Consider the following 23,277-nt stretch of genomic DNA (forward strand, 5'->3'; position numbering starts at 1 on the left):
TATTCATATTGTATCATAATTTTATAATCTCAAACTAGCATTTGTTTTATACAACTGGCTTGAATTTATTTTATGAGCCTTCTTTCAGCGCTCATCAGAAAACATCTCCATCCAAATTGCGTTATTACGTTGAATAAAGTAGGTAGTCCAATTATGCCTTCATTCACTCTTATTTCATTTCCTTTTTTGAGATTTTGGGCCCATAACTCGTGGGTCCATACTTGAATTTAAACCAATAAAGGTGTTAAGAAAATTGAAATGATATCTTTAACCAAACATAAACAATAATTATACAAAAAATAACTACAAAGAAATGAATTAAAACATTTTTTAATCCATGATCTCATCTTGAAAAGTTCCATATTTTTATTTCGTATAGTTTGTACATGCATTTACATCATTTCCATTTACTCTTTTCAAAAAATTTACGTTACATGTTGAAAAAAAAATGCTGTACTTAATGACCTAGGTGATCTGCCTTCAACTTGATGCCTGTCAAGACGTAGGCATGTCTGCAGTCTGTACACGTTCAGCCATGTGGAAGAGAACTCAATGGACATTTCTTGTCCTGAATACACATACTACTGTATACAAAACTTGGACGGAGAGGTTTCCTGATGTGTAATGAAAAAAAAATTAATATATTTTTGATTAACATGATTAATGGACCATATCACATCAAATTTCATCCAGTTGTAGAAAATTAATTTAGTTTAGGGATGTAAAGATATAAAGAACATGATGTCGTAATTTCGATATTATCCCCATCTAGAGTGTCATTTACATTTTTTGTGGGACACGCTGTATACAGTAGTCTATTTTTACATATAAACACATGTTCAACCATGGACCTTCTAGTAGGTCATGGTTCAACTAACTTACTAGATAGTAAAGTAGAAGTTGGATATATTTGTTGATTTATTGATTTTAATTGGCAAGCAACAAAAAAAAAAACAATAGAATTAAAAACAACAGGCCTGCACAGGACAACCCACGAAAGCTTGAAACCTTTTTTTTCCAGTGGGGTCCTCGACATGTATTCTTTCTTGTATGGTAAGATATTTGTTTCTCCATCGCTTTCCTCCTTCGAGTAGAATTACGCCCTATTTCTTGAATCCGTACTTGGTATACAATGTAGACCAACATTCTATGTTCTAGAGCAAGCATTGGAGGTAGACCTCCATGGTATAAGTTAGCATATCCTTATTTTTATTGCATAAAATAGTGTTCTTTGAGATGCTAGTTCATTGTGTGTATGTCTCTCTCTTGGCTTCTTTCTTTCTTTCCTTCCTTCCTTTCTCTTATCTTTCTTTCTTTCTTTCTTCCTTCCTTCCTTTCTTTCCTTTCTTTTAGTTTCTTTCTCTCATTCTTTCTGTCTTTACTTCTTTTTTTGTTCTTCCTTTTATTTCTTTCATTCTTTCTTTCCTTTTTGTTCTTTCTTTTTTCCATTTTTTTAAACTTGACTTTTGTGATTATATTTTGTAAATAAAGTTTTCATTTGAAAATTAAAAAGGTATTTCTTTCTTTTATTCATTGTTTCTTTCTTTCTTCATTCCTTTCCTTCTTTCTTCCTTCCTTCTTTCTTTCTTCCTTCCTTCATTTCTTTCTTTCTTGGTCTCTCGTTCTTTCTTTCTGTCTCTCGTTCGTTCTTTGTCTCTCGTTCTTTCTTTCTTTCTTCTATCTCTCGTTCTTTCTTTCTTCCTTTCTTTCATGTCAATGTGTACTACTGTCTTCTGTATACTGTTGTTTATAATATCTGTATGTTGTATTCATTGAAATTATACATTAACTGTGTTGATTGATGTTTTATTCATGTAGAAACAGCCATAATGTAACTGCTATTCTTCAACCTTTATTTTGTACATAATTTAGGGGGGAGGGGGAGTCAAACAATAAAGAAAGAATAAATCTACTGTATAGTTTGTTGTCTATCCCCTGTGTCTTTCTTTTCTATTGCTCTCTATCTTGTTTCCTCTTCTATTTCTCCCTTTCTCTATCATTTTTTTCCTTTATGTAAGCTTACAGCTGCACTAATTTAATATAATAGCACCAACGACTTTTGTGGCATTATAAGACATTGCATAAAAAGAAATGATAGATGGTTGATTTACATATACAATTGTGCATACACGATTTTATTGTACAATTTGAAGAACAGTGACTTAAAAATCAGTTGCTTAAAGTTTATCAGAGAAAGAAGATCTATATACATTTGCATTGAAATCGTTCTCATTAAGTACTTTCATTTCAAATAAAATTATAATCTATCAAATATATATAACATTTTGAATAGGTATTAAAACTCAAGAAACTAGTAGAGATTTGGTCTAAAATCTTCTGTAAAAAAACAACAAAAACATTTTACCACACAAGATGACAATACAAATATGAATGTATGAATGATATAATTTTTTTGAAGAACTTGCAGCATTGATGTGTGTCTTAATTCAAGGGAAATTTGAAAAAAAAGATATCCATATGGTAGTTAGTCATGATAACAATCACAGCCTAAAATTCTTTGTTAGATTTTGCGATAGTGCTTATTCTCAAGTTATCAACATCGATGGCACAAGTTTATTTTCAAATTTGCTAGACTTCAAGACCCACTGTGTATCAAGTATCAATTAAGGTGTATATTTGCAGATCGGCAGGGGAAGGGGGGGGGGGGGGATAAAGGAATCAACCACACATAATGCTTCTCCATAACAACTTAATAGAAAATAATTGTTTTATACATTATGCTTACATTTCAATAACAAACTGCAGTGATTGTCAGTTAAAAAGAGGATGAGGAGGAAAGTTTCCTCACTGTGACTACAAATAATAGCAAAAGCTTGTATTACTAGTTGATTTGGACATAATGGTCAAGGGACAAGGTTCAGCTGTGCCTCTATATATTCACCCCTTGTTTAAACAGATTACATTTCATGTCTTCTTTTAGAATTCTAATAATCTTTCATAAAAAAATAATTAACACTATAATCTTTTTTTAATACAAACTTACATATGAAATGTGGTAAATATACTTATTGATAACAATAAAATGAATGTGTACAGTTCTGTTAAAATGTATATATTTTAAATCATTTCTATATAAAATGATGACAGACTTGATCAGAAGAGAATGCACTATATCATGTGAGGAGGTATCAATCGTTTTCTATATTGCATCAACAATCAATTAATATTGTAATCAACTTGCACATCCTGATTCTTAGATCACAATTCTTAAAGACAAATTTCTTTATTCATTCAATTTGAACAGACATGATCCATCATCTTATGTGCAATCAGTTGGTCAGAATTTTGTGTAATTGCAACCTAGCGTGATTAAGTATTTTGTCTAATTTCTTAGAATTTTTCCCATTTAATCCTTTAACAGCTATGTACTGTCATGGAAAGAGATGACTATATTTATTGTGTGTTATCATGTGATAAGTGTATAATTGTATATTAATTATTGAGTAATAATTTCTTCATAATATTTATATGAGATGTTCTTATTGTGTGCTACATGAAATGCCATTAATGTTTTAATCTATTACGGATTTGGTTATTTCCACATGAGGCCTATACGTATCATCAATCATCAATGTGTGTTCAGTATAATAACGCAGTAGTAAAACATTAATTATGAAAGAAATTCATATGAAGAAAACTTGCAGTGAACATTTTCCAGAGTAATAATGATGATGGTCACACATCACACTAACCAATATCTTAATATTATTCCTGAAAAGAAGCATCATGCCCATAAAATGTTAAAGGACCAACATGAATGGGGTATAATGTAAACATGTTGAATTTCAAATTGAAATGCCCACTCACTATTAAGATGTTATTTGTATGCTATCACAGTCAGTCTGGTCAGATTGTTCACAGAACTTTCACTACCTACCTCTTCCAGCTGGTACGGGAAGTAAAGAATTCTTAACTAATCAGACCCAAGGGGCAAAGTGATTGACCAGGCATGAGCCAATGATACTAAGAGGGGCACATGCTTAAAAATCATTTTCAAAATTCTTGACCATAAGATATATGGGGTAAAATTATTATAAATCTAGCTAAAATTTGCAACAGAGACAATTCTTGTCAGAGACAGATACTGCATTAAAGTATTCAGAGTTCATCAGAGTTCTATATTCAGCAGTCAGTGAATACAACACAGGGGCCGTTTCATAAAGCTGTTCTTCAGTTAAAAGTGACTTTAAGAACGACTGTTAATCATTTCTTGTGGTAAATGATATTCACCATTAAACGTTCATTGGTGATCATTTAGCGCACAAGAAAGGATCACCAATTGTTCTTAAAGTCGCTCTTAACTTAAAAACAGCTTTATAAAACACCCACCAGGTGTGGAAAACCTGATTGTCTAGGTCTTGGGATAGTACATAGGCAAATTGGAATTGTTTTAAATACATAAACTCCAGTTATGTAACAGTTATGAATTGTGATTGTGTGATGTTGTGGATATAATATTCTGTGTTTTAATGTGCTAAATATTATTGTGATACAGTATTCTATGTAACTATGTTCCATATTCATGTTTAATTATGATGTCATGAATTTTAATCATCGTATCCAAGGTTGATTGATGTACCACCACAGACTATAAAATAGTGATGGCTATGAGGATATATACATCTGGAAAAGAATATCCTTAATCCTTAATAAGATGTTCAACCGGTCAAGATTTGATCATGATATATCTATAAATGTTTGGGTTTGAACAAATCACAAGAAATGGGTTATACCTAATTTGACAGGGTGTTTAGTATTTAAGATCTGTAACTGAGTTGAAAGATGGTTTATGTCTACCTAGAGACAGGGATGTCGTTAGACCAGAAAGTTGTTGTCAAGACACTCAAGCATGAGACTAATAATCAAAGAAGAAGAAAAAGTTCGGCATCATTGTTAATCATTGAATTGTAAAATCTTATACCTTTACTTCATATATCTTCATATATTAAAATCATGTTTGTAATCTGAAGTAATTGATGTTAGAACAGTAAACGTTTGCTGAAACCTAATCATATGTGTGACTTGGTATTCTGTCAACAAGATTATGAGAGACTGTAGGAGAGGACCAATTACTGCATCCCAGCAAGAAGGTTTAGCTCCACACCAGCATTGTTAAACATCACACCTTGCTCACACATGGACTTTCAAAATATACACCCTAAACGATTTTAAAAATACATGTAACACAAACAAGTATAATCCATGTTTTAACCACCCTAAATAATGCCTCGGATATTTAATTCTTCTGAAAGTGTGAAATATACTCTTTACATGTATCAGGCTGGTGATACTTCTCTGACTGTACGTGTGAACATTGCCCAATTATGAAAAACAATCCTTTCAACATCGTACAACGAATCGATTTGCAATCAATTGCTGAATAGCACTGGCCACTCAAGATTGGTATTGCTTTCACATATTGAAGGTTAAAATGTAGTAAAATTTGATGAGAATATTGAGACATGGAATATCTTACTGTTTAATGTTCTTAATCATTGTATCGATACCCATGCATCCCCCCCCCCCCCCCCCCGTAGAAAACTAAATGGTCACTGATATTAAGATAAAAGGGTAAGTAAAAATCAGACCTTCAATATGTGAATGCAATACCAATCTTGAATGACCAATGCTATCCAGCAGTTGATTGCAAATCGTTGTGTGGTGGATTCCAGGGTCCTGCTACCTGAGGCTTGGCAATTGATCGTGGGGGTGATTTCTATGACTGATTGAATGGCTTAATATTGTGTATGATTGATCATAAAATTCAATCCTATGATCAATCACTGAGCTTTATGTTACAGGTCCCAGGTAGGTATATGGTAAATTAGCCTACATGGGTAGTAGACCAAGTGACAATGAGGCAAACCAGCACTGTGGTGTAATTGACCATGGGTGCAGCTATAGATGATGTGGGAATACAAAGATGACCAACTCTCTTACTATCAACAATAACCAAAAATTCCCAAATGTAGCTCATGCTGTTTGCTTATGTGACCCAGTAACTTCCAGTAAAGAAGGGTAACACAAGAGAGGTAACAAGTTTTATGTGGTGCAAAAGTGGATGCGACTAGACTAGTGCCTAGCTATGGTATAAGTATAGGGGAAGTTTTGGGGTCACACATCGCTGAACAAGAAAGAGAATTTCTAGTTCAGTGCACAAAGTGAATGGCAAAATCATGCCATGTGCTACATATGGGAGTTTTTGGTTAGAGTCAATGAGAATATGAGGCTACGCATCCATATCATCAGGTATTCAATTGAATAGGTTTCATTCACATGACGTGGGAATATATTACTTACGAAATAGACATGACTCATTTAAAATATACATCATTGACATAATATTACAAAAGTATTCATAGTAAGTAATTTATAAATGCCTTGAGTTGATTTTCACAGTTTTTGCGAATGTGACTTATAATATCAATTATATCACTGACCGATAAGACAAAAATATAAACATCTCAAATAAAAACATAAGTCCATTAGCGAACATATATAAAATCATTTATATATTTACAATATCAGAGCATTCTAGGAACTATCCTTGAGTTAAATTTTTTTAAGTAAATTAGAAAAAAGAATGTGAAAATCTTTAATTATGTCTGCCTTTATCAGAACTGAACCTTTCTTGTATGCCAAGTTTGAATTCATTAAATATCATTAGCTTTAAATAAAATTTAAATTACCTTTAGCAGTAAAATGAACCAGTACACACAAAATTTACATCATGATGAAGTGAACATAGAATCTAAATACCTGTATAAAAACTAAGACTAAAATATGAATATTCCTGCTGTTATTAAAAGTCAAAACATTTCATTATTTTCCTTTTTGTATTTCCAACTTTAGTAGGCTGGTTACTAGATTTGTAAATTTTTCAATATTTTCAACATAATAATAGATTTATAGAAACATCATGTATTAATCGCTGTATAAGTACAATGTATTATAATTTCTTGAAAATTAATATCTACATGTACAGTAGTTTGAATATAAGGGAGTGCAAAGAATTGTGTGAAAGTACATGGAAAACCTCAGTAAAAAATGAGAGAAAAAATGGGGTGGGGGACTGGGGTATATCTTGAACAGTCTACCACCCATTGAATGGGTCACTTTCTGAAGATCGTCCAATTAAGAATCATGTGTAAGGTAATATCACACTTTTCTGAAAAGAATTTCCTGAGCTCTTGAAACAGTCTTTGACATTACTGATACCATAATCCATTTTTTTCTCTATTTGTTTTGATGGTATACATATTTAATTTCACATCATGATTGAAATGCCCACTCACTATTTAGATGTTATTTGTATGCTACCACAGATGATGTATTGGTCAGTACGAGACAGACTTCCAGGGAAAAGTAAAATATATTTATATACTCTCTGATGTAGAAATGGCAATTAAGTCCTATCCTTGCCTTGACGGAAGAAATATCTTCTCCAGGTTTGCAAACGGGAATTCAATGAACATAGCCATCACCATGGCTGCTCCATATGACATCACAAAGTATCCTACAAAATAGGTTGGCTGTTGAAGAGATGCAGAAAGGAAAATTAGAAATGAGTAGAAATATAAAATAGAAATAAATAAATAACAAAAAGTCATTCATGGTGTATTGATATTTGGGTTCAGTGGGGGTTTCATGACTGGCGATTGTTTCTTGTGTTAAATGATATTGACAGTGTGTCCAAGTAAAAAAAGGAAACCGTGATAGGCGTGATTCAGTGTAAATTTTTCCTATCATGATCATAAATTAGCTTCATAAAATGTACATAAATGGAAAGATATAATTCTCGTCTTTCATTTGAAACCCATCTCAACGTTAATAATGCACGCATGACTGAGTTAGAACATTAAATAGTGGCGCTACAAAATTTCAATTTGCACAAGCAAATCATGATTTTGAGTGCGTTTTGCTGGCCTTTTCTGCTATCTTTTCGGATTTTATAACTTAAATATCCATCTTTTCTTCTTTAATATGAGACCTTATGCGTAAAACATGAATGACGCATTGTCGAGACAAAGCTGCATGGAAACATGCTCAATTTATACGTATTCGATGGATCGTTGAAAAACAACCATTGTTTTCTCCAACAAAGCAGCAGCCAATAGGCTAACAGCATGAACAGTGAACGCTGTTCGGGCCGGGGAAGGAAAGCCGTTTATTGCTGTTGCGTACTGGAGTCTATGGCTATGAGAATTCAATATTACAATGTTAATCATTTTGATAAGTTTTATCTCAAACTTCTCTCAGTCATTTCATGTGTAGCTACATTTCACAGGGGTGGAAGAATATGTTTGAAGGGGCGAGCAGTAGAAAAGGGGTAAATCACTTTATACAATTAAAGGGGAGAAAGCCATTTTATTGTTTTTCCTGAAGTGGATCACCCCTCCCCCCATTCAATATTCCCCCGCCCTAGCCTTGTCTTATCATTTTAAGCAATCTTTTATAAGTTTTACAAAAAGAATTCAAACATATCATTCAAGCCAATCACACTCACTACGCATTTACCAATAGCCCATTGTCTGCGGCTTTGTTGGAAATGCTTTTTTTCAATGATCCATTCAATAGGTGGAATCAAGCATGATTTCATGCAACTTTTTCTGGACAATGCGTCAATCACATTTTATGCACAAGGTCTCATATGAAAGATGGATAACTGAATAGCAAAGTTATATCTGTGTTTTCCGAAAATACATTGAAGTAAAAGCCAGAAAAAAACTCACTCAAATTCGTAATTTGCTCATGCAAATGGAATTTTGCTAGCACCACTTTCAATTGTTCTAACTCAGTCATGCGTGCATTATGAATGTTGAGATGGGCTTCAAATGAGAGAGGGGAAGTGTATCTTTTCATTGATATACATCTCGCGAAGCGAATATATAATTATGATGGTAAAAAATTACACTGAATTTTGGTTTCCCTTTTCTGGTATGCACTCTATATATGAGATGACTTTATAGCACCTACGATCATGCTTCTGTCATCGTAAAATTGTGCATTAACTTTACGAACTGCTATGTAACACCCAACTGGTAGCTGTAACTCCAACAGCTATAAAGTCATGTATACAATATACATGTACAACTCATAAAAACTGATTTGAATACACACTGGTGAGAAAATAAGTGTATAGTGTTGATGCTTGAATTCAAATTGTTTTCACCCTTTACAATATATCAGGAGCAAGGGGGGGACCATTTTATGAAACAAACAAACAGTCAGTGATTTTCACTAACAACTGTTATAAGCTACTGAAATCCTTTCATCTGATTAACTTAAAAAATGTGACTAGCCACCCGACAGCCAACAATAGACAATTAATAATATGGTTTCCAAAGTGTCAAAATGTGAAAATTAGCTTATTTGGAAGGATTATTCTAGTTCTTCTTCATACTGTCAACTCTCAAAGTTGTAAAGTTGAATAAAAGACAAGATGCAATAGCTTGTTTGACACACTTTTTTGAGGACTGCTTGGAGGTTATACAGACATTGCACAGTGTGCACATCTCACGCTTGAGTAAACCCCAAACTTCAAACCGTTTTCTCTCGGTACACAATGTAATTGTATCTTTCGTGGGCATATGTTGGTCCTAAAAAGGACCATCCAAACTCAACACTTCGCCAAGTGTGTTCTTATCGTCTTCAGGAGACTGAGTTTGGATGGTCCTTTTGGGGACCAACATATGCCCTCGAAAGATAGATGGTGTACTGTGAAACCAGTATGCTCTTCTCCTTTGCCATGGAAACCTTCAAAAGTAATACCATGTTTTCTCTATATACTTTGAAGCTCTCACTGAATAATTTCTGCATTCCAACAAGCATTTTTGTGGGATAATGTTGAACAATTTCAACAAGTTGTATATCATTTTAAAGCCTTGGATGTGCTTTATTAAGCTCTACACAAACCTCAATACTCATTTTGAGTGACTTATCATTCGTTTTTTTTGGGGGGGTCACAAAATAATAGTAAAAATCACTGTGACGATACTTCATTAAACACACCAAAGCAGGAATGCTGCAGTGGCAACAGCTCGGACATTTTATTCACATAGTCTGAATTACTTTACTATTGGTGTATTCAGGAGAAATCCTGATATGGTTATCTTTTTAATACACCCCACCCAGAGAAGAAAAAAAAACTAAAGCCTACAATAATTTACTTTCTCCCTTCCAAAATATGAAATCCCCAAAGGAAAATGGTGATTAAAAGACAAAAGGAAAGGAGAATACTCACTTGAAGCCATAGGGATGCCATCATGGTATTCTTGGTGTTTCCTAGGAATATGAAGATGATGATCGGGTGTAGGAGGTAGGCAGAATATGTCATTCTACTCAATGGTAACCAGAAACTCCATGATAAGATGTCATTCACCCAACCTGTATATCAAACAAAATAGGAAAGAATTGTTTTTTTTTAAATAGAAATAACATGCCGTTACCTTTTGAAAAAGCCCAGTCTCCCATACCTTGAACACCGTTTTAACTAGGGCCATGGTCCAACTCTACACAACTTATTGGAAGCAAAATATGTCAAAATTTGTGTATGTTGTATGTTTTTCATGACCCCATGCTTTATGGTGACAAACTATTCTAGACATTGTTCTCAGACATTTATGAATGAATGTGCTGACATATTGATTGGAGATCTGCATCACAATTGGCTTTCCATAGTTAAACCACAACTTTAGACCAGGTATGAAATTAAACACACATTCAGAATTTAAGAGCATTTAAGGACGTTCCACAGTTATGTTTATGCACATCATGATCTGCGCATATTTTACACTCTGCGCGCTGACGTCACAATGGATGAACTTGTGATTGATCAGCTGTAGGTATGAGCTGGTTGTTCTCCTTATCTGCACTGACTTCAGATCCGATGTGTTACTTTTTTAAGCTAATAAACTGGAATTGTTGCATGGACCATTTTTTTTATTCCTTTACAATTTCAAAATACTTTATTCTGTATTGCTGCAAAGTATGACGAATATCACCCCAAGTTTGAATAAAATGTAGAGTGGTTTGGAAATATTTTTCCTCACAATACAAAGCTTGTCGGCGCGTTTTAGGGGGTTTAGTAAGCATATTTGCTATAATAAAAGTGCTGATAGTTTGAAAACAAGCACATGAACCCATATTTTTTAATGTTTGCACCTCTAAGTTATACCTTCCTCTACAACTTTGCAAAGTTTGGTGAAAATAACATGGGTTTTAAATAAAGTGCAGCATTTCTTGTACTTCTACCAAATTTAACATTCTTTGAGGTTGAGTTTTTGTTGTCTTTCGTGCAATCTCTGAGAATTGAGAATGCTGTTAAACTTAAAAGAGCAAATACCAATATATATAGATTATCCATCATAGGATACAATTATTAATTATAATGCAAAATTTGATATTTTAATGGATTTTAAATGAGTAAGAGAGCTTTAAACTCTTTGTTGTAATCTCGTGAGGTCTAAAAATGCCAAAGTCTTTTGAATGCGCAATTCTTAAGAACATCCATTTGGGTGAACTTTGAAGCTATATGGCAAAAAATCAAGCACATGGACCCATGTTAATTTTTGCATATTTGGAATATTCAGGTGCTAAATTATCCATGTGCAAAGTATGATGAAAATGACATGGATTTTGAATGTTTGGGAGCAAAACTTTGAAACCATTCGCATTACAAACGGTATTATTAGACTTTTGCATGTTTTCGGCGCACTTTAGGAGGATTTCAATATTTTCAAGCCAACTCGCAACACTTTGGACACTGATGATGAAAAAACGAGCACATGGACCCTATATTTTTAATATTTTAATGGCTTTAGAATATTTTCCTCTACAAATCTAGAGAGTATGATGAAAATGACATGGATTTTGAATGTTTGGGAGCGAAATACGGGAACCATTCGCATTTTAGACAGTTTTATTAGACTTTTGCATGTTTTCGGCGCATTTTGGGCGATTTTCAAGCCAACTCGCAACTCTTTGGACACTTATAGTTAAAAAACAAGCACATGGACCCTATATTTTTAACTTCCCTACATCTTCCATATACATTCCTCTACTTCTTAGCCGAATTTGACGAGAATGACATGGTTTTTGAATAAAGTGCAGATTAAACTATACTTTTTTAATTTTTGAGTAAATTCACGTCTTTGAAGATTTGTTTTTTCCGAGTTTTTGCACCATTCTTGCCAAATGAGGGCGCTGCTGACTCCAAATAGATATAGTTTTACCAATTAAAAGACTTTTTCCTACTTTGGTATCTACTAAGTTACACATTCTGAAAGTTTGATGAAGTTTGATGCGATATCGAGAGAGTAAAGATGATTTAAACTCATTTGGTGAATTCGTGAGGTCTAAGAGAGGCATAATTCTCATGATTGCGCAACATTTCATTATCATTCAAATACAGCGACTTTGAAGTCCCGTAGAAAAAAAATAAGCACATGAACCTATATTATTTTTTGCATTTTCATAATGCATAGATACCAAAGTAACTCTCTGGAAAATTTGGTGAAAATGACATGGACTTCATTTTAACTGTGGAACGTCCTTAAGTGTGACTTGAAGAAACTTGATTGTTCCTTGAGATATAAGATATTAAGGAATGTGAGAGGAACCACTCTGTTGACCTCCAAATCGACCATAATGGGTAGATTGACTGAAAGGATTGCTGCTTCTTGATTAATCTAAAACAATATGATATACACTGTACATGTTAAATTCAGAAAGAAAGCTGGTTCAAAGAGGGGACATAAAGATGATGACAACTATGACAAGAACAATATTACTACGACCACTATCACTGCTTCTCTCCTACTACCACTACTACCACTACTGCTGCTGCTACTATTACTACTACTGCTGCTACTACTACTACTACTACTACTACTATTCCTCCTCCTCCTAATCTTACGACAACTACAACTACTACTCCTACTACTACATCTTACATTTAAAAAGGGCTATCTACTGAGCTTCTATCCCCCCCCCTCATTGGACTTAGTCGCTGTCCACTCCTGAATTGCACCATCTCTACTCTCTAGGGAGCATTATGTGCAACCACTCTTTAAAAAAAAAAACCCAAAACAATCAAATATGATATGAAAGATGTAAATAAATTTGCATCCTTTATGTAAATAAAATGGAAGATATAAATGACTTTGCTCACCTCCGTAGCCCTCTCTGCATGCAAAAACCACCCAAGCGAGGAAGACGCCCCAAGCAAACCGACTCAGCATCTCATAAACTATAGAACCTGCCAAGGTCAAGTTACCTTTATAACCTCCTAATAAACCATAGACACAGGACATCCCGATGGCTACTGCTACAGCCCAACCTAATGATGCCAAGGCCTTGAAGAAAAAAAAACAAAGATACAAAATATTCAACAGGCCTTCAATTTCAATAGGGCAAGACCACTTTCACATTAGGGGAGATTTCTACATTACAGCACAAATGAAATGGGGGACAAAATAAAAAAGGCACAACATAACTCCAAGGCAAATGGAAGGGGGTCATTTAACAGGGACTCCATGGTCTTCAATGACCTTGGTTTCATTCAAGCCCTGAAATATATTCAAGATAGTTACAAGTTATTCTAATAATATGCTGGGTTTACACTAATGCATGTATTTTATCACAATAATGTGTATCAAAGCACTAGGCATTTTATAGAGGTAATTAACTGCTTGGAGAGTATTTATGATGATGATGATGGTGACGATGATAATGGTGGTGATGATGATGACGATTGACGATGGTGATAATATTGATGATGACAATGACATAATGATGACCAAGATGATGTCCTTGATGATAATGACGAGGAAGAGGAGGAGATAGAGAAGGTACATGAAAGCATGATAATGAGGGCAAGGTTGGAGATAATGATACCTAAAGCACCATTGTTTCAGAAAGCACCTAACATGTTGGCTCTGCCTGAGAACTTACAGGGTTCAGGCGAATCTTCCTGTCTCCTTGTTTATACATGAGGTAACCCAGAACCATTCCAACAAGGTAGGGTGGAATACGACAGTATGGCTTGCCATAGATAACAGAACTAAAGTCTGCTCCAGTCGATTCTACATCTGGTAAATGACTACCGAGAGAGAATATGAGAGGAAGAGAGAGAGGAGAGTATATAAGATAAAGGGACAGAGAAAGAGAGTGGAGAGAGGGGAGGGGACAGGGAGAGAAAAAGAAGGGGAGGAGACACAAGACACAAAGAAAATGACAGAGTTATGAAAAGAGAATAAAAAAGGAAGGAAAGAGTGAGAGAAAGAAATGTTGAGAAAAAGATAAATTCAAACTGAATATATATTGAAATAATTAATGCAAATTAGACAGGCAACACAAACTTTACAAACTATATTATAAGTTTGGATAATTCTAAAGATGACCAAACATTGGAGCATGGACATTCTACTGTCCAAAGTTCTATATTGACATATAAATAGATCCACCTTACAAGTATAAAAACAAATTTATCATCTGATCTCAATGATATCATAGCAATCACACAATCAGCACACAAGTAGAAACAAATTTAGATTGGACTTCCAATGTCATTTTCAACAATCATAAGGCTTATTCTGCTCCTCAAATAAGACAATTCTATATGTTAAAGGACAAGTCTACCCCAACAAAAAGTTTATTTTAATAAAAAGAGAAAAATCCAACAAGCATAACAGTGAAAATTTCATCAAAATCGGATGTAAAATAAGAAAGTTATGACATTTTAAAGTTTCGCTTAAATTTACAAAACAGTTATATGCACATCCTAGCTGGTATGCAAATGAGGAGACTATGACATCATCCACTCACTATTTCTTTTGTATTTATTATATGAAATATTCTAATTTTCTCCTCATTGTCAAGTGACACAACGATTAATTCCTCCCTGAACATGTGGAATGAGCATTGTTCAGTACTATATGGTTCAGTCAAGCTGGTCCTTATTGTCAAATTCTTGAAAAATGAAATATTATATAATTCAAACAATAAAAAACAAAAGAAATAGTGAGTGATGGACAGCATCGACTGATTCACCTAGTTGTGCATATCACTGTTTTGTGAAAAATAAGCGAAACTTTAAAATATCATAACTTTCTTATTTTACATCCGATTTTGATGCTAGTTTGATTTTTCTCTACTTATTCAAGTCAGCATTTTCCTGGGGTGGACTTGACCTTTGATATTTTCAGAAAATATGTGAACAAGCGTTTGTTCACAAATCAGATTGTACACCACCCATAAGGTGTGTGGTGGCCTTAACTTTACAATTAGAATGAAAAGTTCAAAATAACAAAGTAGTAACAAATGTGATCAGCCATCCCTAAACCATCACTAAGTCATCACAAAGGATTTGTAAATTGCCAAAATAGCTGTTTGGTCTTCAAATTCAAGATTGAGAAAATTTGCTTATCTGAATGAGTAAGTCTTCTTGTTCATACTGTAAAAATGCAAAGTTGTAAAGATGAATAAAAGACAAGATACAAGAGTTACTCCGACACCAATTTTTTGCAGATTGCTAGGAAATTTCACTGAGAATGCATCTTGTGCACATCTTTGTGCACCTTTGTTTTCTATTTATTTTATATAAAGCTCTCCTTGGATTTCTTCAAAATTTGATTTATTGTGGAGGTTTTCGTTGACAAGTTATAAAGTATTTTAAAGCCTAGGATGTGCTTTTTCAAGCTCAATGAAAATATCAAGATTCATTTTTGGGGACCTATTGTTGGTTTGGGGGTGGCTGGTCAAAAATAATACTCCCTAGAAAAATGTAAAGACCCCACTCACATGCCATTTGCTCCTAATTTGTATATCCAAACCAAGGCACCAGTGACTGCAAAACTACAGGCCAGGAGAACACCCATAATAGAGAGCCCTAACCAAGGCATGCTGAAAGATAAACAAATATTGAAACACTAGTCTTTATCAACAGATATTGTTACATTCTAGTTAAATATGTCTGAAGTGATGAAGAGGGGCAGGAGTGATAATAAGCATTCATGATACATTGCATCCAAGAAAAAAAAAGTTGATAATTTTTTATGCTTTATTGTAACTAAATCTTAAGTTTAGTTGATCTGGGTGGTCCACTGGTGACCAACAAATGCTGCCCAACACCCGAGCAATTTCTTCAAACTGTGGAAGTTCTGCAGAATTGTAGAAGTCGCAAAAGAAAGAAAAAAAAGGCAATCTGCCATGCCCACGCATTGGGACTTGAATGTTAAAAGTCGATAAATTCAAGCATTCTTGGTACTTCTATTTCCATAGTTACTTGGTATCATGTGAAAGTTTCGATATATAGATCTCAATAAGGAAATATATGCCGCAAAGTGGTTGTTATTCTCAGTCTTTTGTGACACTGAATATTTAGAATTCAGAATACCATCCAAGCATCTCTATTCATTAAGGGAGAAAAATCATGTTACGCTCGAATATTCAGCTACAGAGGAAGAAATTTAAAGTGAAAATCATTCACTGAATACTCACTAGAAAAGAGGAATCAGGATAAGAGGACTGATGATGAAAAACTGCATATCATTTGCAAGATACCATACCCATCCTATGCACTGCATGGAAAAAAATATATATATATACATTATATACCAAAACTTCGAAAAACATATCTGTTGAAAACTGATCACTTCATGGTTCATATTTTTTTTTTACACATGGGTGAAAATTTTGGCAGTAAAAACCATCTATATTTCCTCATATTCTTGTAAATATAGAAAAATATGTCCATCAACAAAGTTGCATATGATGAATAATTGCTCAATAATGGTAATCACATTAATGCTTTGGATAATTTACAAAGTGTGACTATGAAAGACAACCTAAATAGTGCTTTCAACACCAACACTGAATTTGAAATCACTCATTGCCGTACCTCTTGACCAAATTGTTGTGGGTAGAAGTTGTTGATGTAAAGGATGTTTGTCCACCAGTACTTGGAACAGGTTTCAGTGTTCTGAAATGACCTCCAGAGGGGACCATCACCCACCCAAGGCTTGATGTACATCCAAATCAGTGTGGTCACCAGAATAGCTGGGGTCAGGCTACATGTGGATATTTAAAATAAAGAATAACAAAAACAGCAATGATGATGATCATGTTTGGCTGTAAAGAAGTAAGGGAGGGGTAGGAGAATATATACTAAGACATAGTAGAGTTAGATTGCCTTCATGATTATCATCATGACTTAAGCATTAGCAGAACAGTCATGAATAACGCAGACCTGCCAAACTCTGGGAATGAAAAACTGTATTCTGTGATAAAACAAGTGGAATGCCTCTGGCCGTCTCACCTGCATCACGCGATTCAATATAGCAGCAGTGCTGATTTTGAAAACTACTATAACTCGCACAAGATGTTCAGTGATACTTGGTTACTCTTATTTCCACGTTTTATGAACTAGACCAATACACTTATAGAGATATGATGGCAATTCAACAAATACCCCCAACGTGGCCAAAGTTCTTTGACCTTACATGACCTTTGACCTTGATCATGTGACCTGAAACTCGCACAGGATGTTCAGTGATACTTGATTACTATTATGTCCAAGTTTTATGAACTAGACCAACACACTTTCAAATTTATGGCTGTAATTCAACAAATACCCCAATTTGGACAAAGTTCATTGACCCTAAATGACCTTTGACCTTGATCATGTGACCTGAAACTTGCACAGGATGTTCAGTAATACTTGATTACTATTATGTCCAAGTTTCATGAATCAGATCCATAAACTTTCAAAGTTATGATGGTAATTCAACAGATACCCCCAATTCGGCCAAAGTTCATTGACCCTAAATGACCTTTGACCTTGGTCATGTGATGTGAAACTCATGCAGGATGTTCAGTGATACTTGATTAACCTTATGTATAAGTTTCATGAACTAGGTCCATATATTTTCTAAGTTATGATGACATTTCAAAAACTTAACCTTAGGTTAAGATTTTGATGTTGATTCCCCCAACATGGTCTAAGTTCATTGACCCTAAATGACCTTTGACCTTGGTCATGTGACATGAAACTCAGGCAGGATGTTCAGTAATACTTGATTAACCTTATGGCCAAGTTTCATGAACTAGGTCCATATACTTTCTAAGTTATGCTGTCATTTCAAAAACTTAACCTCAGGTTAAGATTTGGTGTTGACGCCGCCGCCGCCGCCGCCGCCGTCGCCGTCGGAAAAGCGGCGCCTATAGTCTCACTCTGCTATGCAGGTGAGACAAAAACTGTATTTTTCCCCAAAAAAGTGTATTTCAAAACAAAATGCTTGGCGCACTCGCTCATCGCGGCGCTCAAGCTGCATGCAAGCTAAAATGCGCACTGCTCTTGCAGATGAAAAAAAAAAAAAATTGAAACATGTGTATATCTCTCCCTGGTTTTAACAAAATGATTGAAAAAAAAAAACAGTTACCTGAAATTACATTGATCTAATAACCATATTTGTGTACGTTTTATGAAATAGAGACATATAGAGATGATTTTTCTCAATAAATTACGATTTTGTATTTAAAAAAAAAAAAAAATCTAAAAGAAAAACCCTACTGCCGTATTTTGGTTGCAAAAAGGTACTAAATATGCCTTAAACATACTGGTTGGCAGGTCTGATAACATCATCATCCTATAATCACTGGTATCATTTTCACTCATTTTCAAGTCATGATCATCATGATCATAATGATATCATCATCACTATCATCACCATCATCATTCATCATCATCATCATCACTATCATCATCATCACCACCATCATCACTATCATCATCATCACCACCATCATCACTATCATCATCATCATCATCATCATCACTATCATCATCATCATCATCACCATCACTATCATCATCATCACCATCACTATCACTATCAGCAGCAGCAGCATCACCATCGTCGTCACCGTCACAATCAACATCATCACCATCATAATCACCATCATCTTAATAATAGCCATCGTTAATTTCACAACCACCACTTTAACAACCACAACAAACAAAATCATTACCTTGTTCATGATTATCACCATCATATTTGATGTCAATCTTCATGTAGATTACCCCATGGGGTGAACAAATACATTCACCCTTTTTCTACTCTTAAAATGCAAATAATATATAGACATAGTGTTAAATGCCTTTAAGTGTGCACCATTTCCATCACATTACTTACCGCCAATATCTATGGAAATAGAACAACCCCCAGGGGATCTTCCCATTGGTCTTAGACATCTTCTTGAGAGTAATATAGGTCAGAAGAAGACCACTGTAGAAAGTAAATAATATTAAAAGAACATGTTAACCAATAGACTACTGAATGCATAAGAACATATAATGAAATTCTTGATATGAGCGCCTGACAGTGTTGGGTAGGTACATGTATACCTTTGCATATTGTCATTTTGGATTGTGTGTAAAACATATGGGGGTGAATATTAGAGGAGTGAAAAAGAGGGCAAATTTGTCATTTTAAAACATTTTTTCTTCAAAATATACTAGCAAAATAAAACATGAATATATCTTCGGGAAAGGGAATGTGGAATTTTCTACATTCGCTGCCCCTGTGCCCTCTTCTTCTTTTATACAGTACCCCATGTCGATATATGCAAGTTTAATTACTCAATGCTGTTGGGCGCCAATCATTAGCAGCAGCATCACCATCATCGTAATTGAACAATATAACATCAACTGAAAACAATTTTTCATTGTTGATTGTTTTCATTTGACGCTAAACTCGGTCAACACCATGAAAATCTACAAGTAGGACATCATTAATGCCATCATTATAGTCCCAAATGTAGACTTCCATAGTGTTGACCAAGTGTAACATCATAAAACGATCATTCAGAGTCAAGAAAGAAGTGAATATTCTTCATTTTATTGATGGTTTCTCACTAAATCAAAACAATTTCAAGGAAATATGGAAAACAGGTGGCCATTTCATGGATGTAAAAATGTAGAATGTGAAATTTCAGCCACTTTTTGTGAGTTTTTTTTTTACTTCTCCATACGGTTCTGCATTAACATTTTGACTCCGCTTAATCTGAACAAATTAGCATGCTCTTATTAGGGGTAGTGTGTGAGCCTCCTTGTTGATGTCATAGCTAGATAACCATATTGGGACTTGTTTCAATCTATCACAACACAAGATTTAGGCAGGTGATCCAAGAGTTATATCAACTTTAAAACTCAAAAGACCAGCCAAATATTGATACTAAAAATAGTTACATATATATAGCGTTTATTACTATTTGTTTCTAAGTGCTTTACATTGCAATTTTTATTTACCCGGTCATCGGATCCGGCATGCCCGACCACAATGTATGCACTTTCTCCACTCCCTGAGGAGCATTCCAACAAGAGTTCCAAGACTCAATTGCTTGGCACACTACACAGGCTTTAGCACCCTACCGGGTACCCATTTATCACCAGGATGGAGAGTGGCAAAGTGTGGATTGACGCCTTGCCAAAGGATGCTAGGCCGTGGTAGGATTCGAACATACGACCTTCTGATTGCACCGCTACACCAAGACGCTTCCATCTCACTTCAAATTAATAACAATTAGTAATTCTCAAAAGTGAACATGATTTCTTGATGAATAAACAAAATATCTATTTTTACCTCATGAAGAAGAAGCTGTCTACTGAAAAGAAGGCATTTCCAACAAACTGAAAGGCAAACTGTTGGAACCACTCTGCTGCAATTGGTATGTTACCTGTACAAAGAACAGTGAGTGGTAAATGACTTAATACAAGAAGATACTCTCGGTACTGAATCATTGTATATGATGAAAAAAAAAGACTTGTTCTGCCTATATGTAAGGTGTTCTTGTGAGAACACCAAATTTTATTTCAAAAATTCCCTTTGAACATCGCACAAGAAGAGCATTAATTTGATTTATGCTTCTTTCTTGCTTTTTTTTCTTATACCAAGTATTTTTAAAGTTCTAACATTATGGTCAAGAAATGTTTCTATCTGATGTAAAAATAATCACATTATTTTGTTTAATAGGATCTAATTCAATTGAAAATCTAGAAAGAATATGGTGGACTATGTGTGCATACACGTAATCATATCAATAACACAAATCTGACCACCAAACTCTAACCCTGCAATAAGTCAGCTAAATGAATTTCAAAGTTTCCTAAATAGTTTCAAAATCAAAGCAAATCTGGAGTTTTTAAATAATTTAAACTTGTTTTAACTGGTTGACTTTCAATAACACAAATTCGACCACCAAACAACAATTTAATTTTCATGGTGAGATACACAAAATGTGAGAAACTGCGGTTTGATGTTGCTCCTTAACTCAAACATGAGGTTTGCAAAGTGTGCGAGATTTGTTGAAGGAAAAAAATGGCCTTGTATCTCATATTTTTTGATGAATTAGAAACTTTATATTTTGATGACAGGTAGTTTTAATTTGAAAGGCAGATTGTTTGTATTACGAGTAGTATGTTTACAAACAGCTCGCTGAAACACCCCCTGAGCAATGGTCATTAGCAAACATGTACAGAGAATATCCTTCACTGTACAAGGCAAAACAAATATCGGGAATAAACACAGTAGCTGTAATTAAAGATTAAAGGGATGGTCCGGGCTGAAAATATTTATATCTTAATACATAGAGTAGAATTCACTGAGCAAAATGCCAAAAATTTCATCAAAATCGGATAACAAAATAACAAAGTTATTGAAGTTTAAAGTTTAGCCATATTTTGTGAAAACAGTTGTCATGAATATTCATTAGGTGGGCTGATGACGTCCCATCCCCACTTTCCGTTTTCTTATGTTATTACATAAAATCATAATTTTTTCATTATTTCATACTTGTGTGAATAATATGTCTCCCTTATAATGAAATAAGTTGCAGCAATAAATACCTAATGTACTAAATCAGTTGTCAATCCAATTTTTCTAGTTCTTGGAGGAAAATATTTGAATAAACCTAATTTCATATAATAAAATACAAAAGAACAAGTGGGGATGTGACATCATCAGCTCACCTAATGAATATTCATGACGACTGTTTTCACAAAATATTGCTAAACTTTAAAATTCAATAAGTTTGTTACTTATCCGATTTTTATGAAATTTTCGGTATTTTGCTCAGTGAATTCTACTCTATTTATTAAGCTATAAATACTTTCAGCCCGGACCATCCCTTTAAGAATACATGTAGACAAGAATGCCTTCTTATCATAGTTTTAATTCATTTTTCTCTTGTATTCAATTTTATTTCTACCTGTGAATTTTTATTCTTCAATAACCTATTTTCTAACATTTTTAATTACACTGTACATGTACATTCTTCAACTGAAATGATGCATATTTATCAATAAAAATCTTTGACTTTAATACATTCCTCATTTTTGGAGTGTATTTGATCTACACATTGCAGACAATGTCAGTCATAAATATTATCATTTCATAGCATATTAATGTTTCTTTGACAAATAAGGAAATGTTTTCGACTACTCAATGTTAAACATTCTCAATAAAAATATCACCTGTTCACAAAAATAAATTGTGTTTTGAAAATGCTGTCATGATATCTTTCCCTAATCAAGTCGACCAAATTTGTATAGTTATTACATGCACGTAGTTGCTGCTACCCTGTTTGGCCTTCAACAATTCAAGGGATAGAGCCTTGTCGATCTGGCACTGCACAGCAGCTGCCGGCCCCACAATCAATTGGGCAAAACAAATTTTCAGAGTATTTCATTTCTGATGTGTATTTTGAAGAATAAAATATGGTTTTTCATTTTTTTTTCAACCAAAATGGCTAATGATAAATCACACAAAAATCAAAAGATTGGTAGACATGCAAACAAATGATCACACAATGTAAGCTGCTACAGAAACTACAACCTTTCAAGGTTTGACTTAAGGATGTCACCTGATATCTCCTACTTAAATCTAAACCACAATGTATGTTTAAAGAAAAAAATTAGATTCAGGGTCAGGCAAATACAGAGTGATTGTGAGGCTGGTATATACATATATGTGATTGATCAGACATGGAATCAGACTGCAGAAATCAGGCCAACGCTCGATCCTGTAGCTTTATTTTATGGGACTCTGCTTATGAGAGCGAATCATGAAAGAAACTCCATCAATATGATTGAAATACGATGACTATAATGCATTAAAGCCCCCCAAAAATATGTACATGTATGCTGTAAGATTGGGAATCAGCAAAATGACAAGAAATTGACTCAAGTCTGCTATGAGC

The 23,277-nt window shown here is 34.2% G+C and overlaps 1 protein-coding gene across 1 annotated transcript in view; it reads right to left on the bottom strand.

The window, feature by feature from the left end:
* Nucleotides 1–5,242: 5,242 nt before the first annotated feature.
* LOC129253781 (nose resistant to fluoxetine protein 6-like) overlaps nucleotides 5,243–23,277 on the bottom strand; it is a 38,292-nt gene continuing 20,257 nt past the window's right edge. Inside the window, exons 8-16 of the mRNA XM_054892208.2 lie at nucleotides 20,664–20,757; nucleotides 19,215–19,307; nucleotides 16,922–17,090; nucleotides 16,522–16,601; nucleotides 15,823–15,924; nucleotides 13,975–14,122; nucleotides 13,193–13,376; nucleotides 10,265–10,407; nucleotides 5,243–7,553 (exon numbers count right to left, since the gene is read on the bottom strand). Of these exons, the coding sequence (XP_054748183.2) occupies nucleotides 7,434–7,553; nucleotides 10,265–10,407; nucleotides 13,193–13,376; nucleotides 13,975–14,122; nucleotides 15,823–15,924; nucleotides 16,522–16,601; nucleotides 16,922–17,090; nucleotides 19,215–19,307; nucleotides 20,664–20,757 (1,133 nt within the window). The 3' untranslated portion in view covers nucleotides 5,243–7,433. The remainder of the gene's footprint in view (nucleotides 7,554–10,264; nucleotides 10,408–13,192; nucleotides 13,377–13,974; nucleotides 14,123–15,822; nucleotides 15,925–16,521; nucleotides 16,602–16,921; nucleotides 17,091–19,214; nucleotides 19,308–20,663; nucleotides 20,758–23,277) is intronic.

This window comes from Lytechinus pictus, chromosome 2, assembly GCF_037042905.1.
Source record: "Lytechinus pictus isolate F3 Inbred chromosome 2, Lp3.0, whole genome shotgun sequence".
In the NCBI taxonomy this organism is placed as follows: Eukaryota; Metazoa; Echinodermata; class Echinoidea; order Temnopleuroida; family Toxopneustidae; genus Lytechinus; species Lytechinus pictus.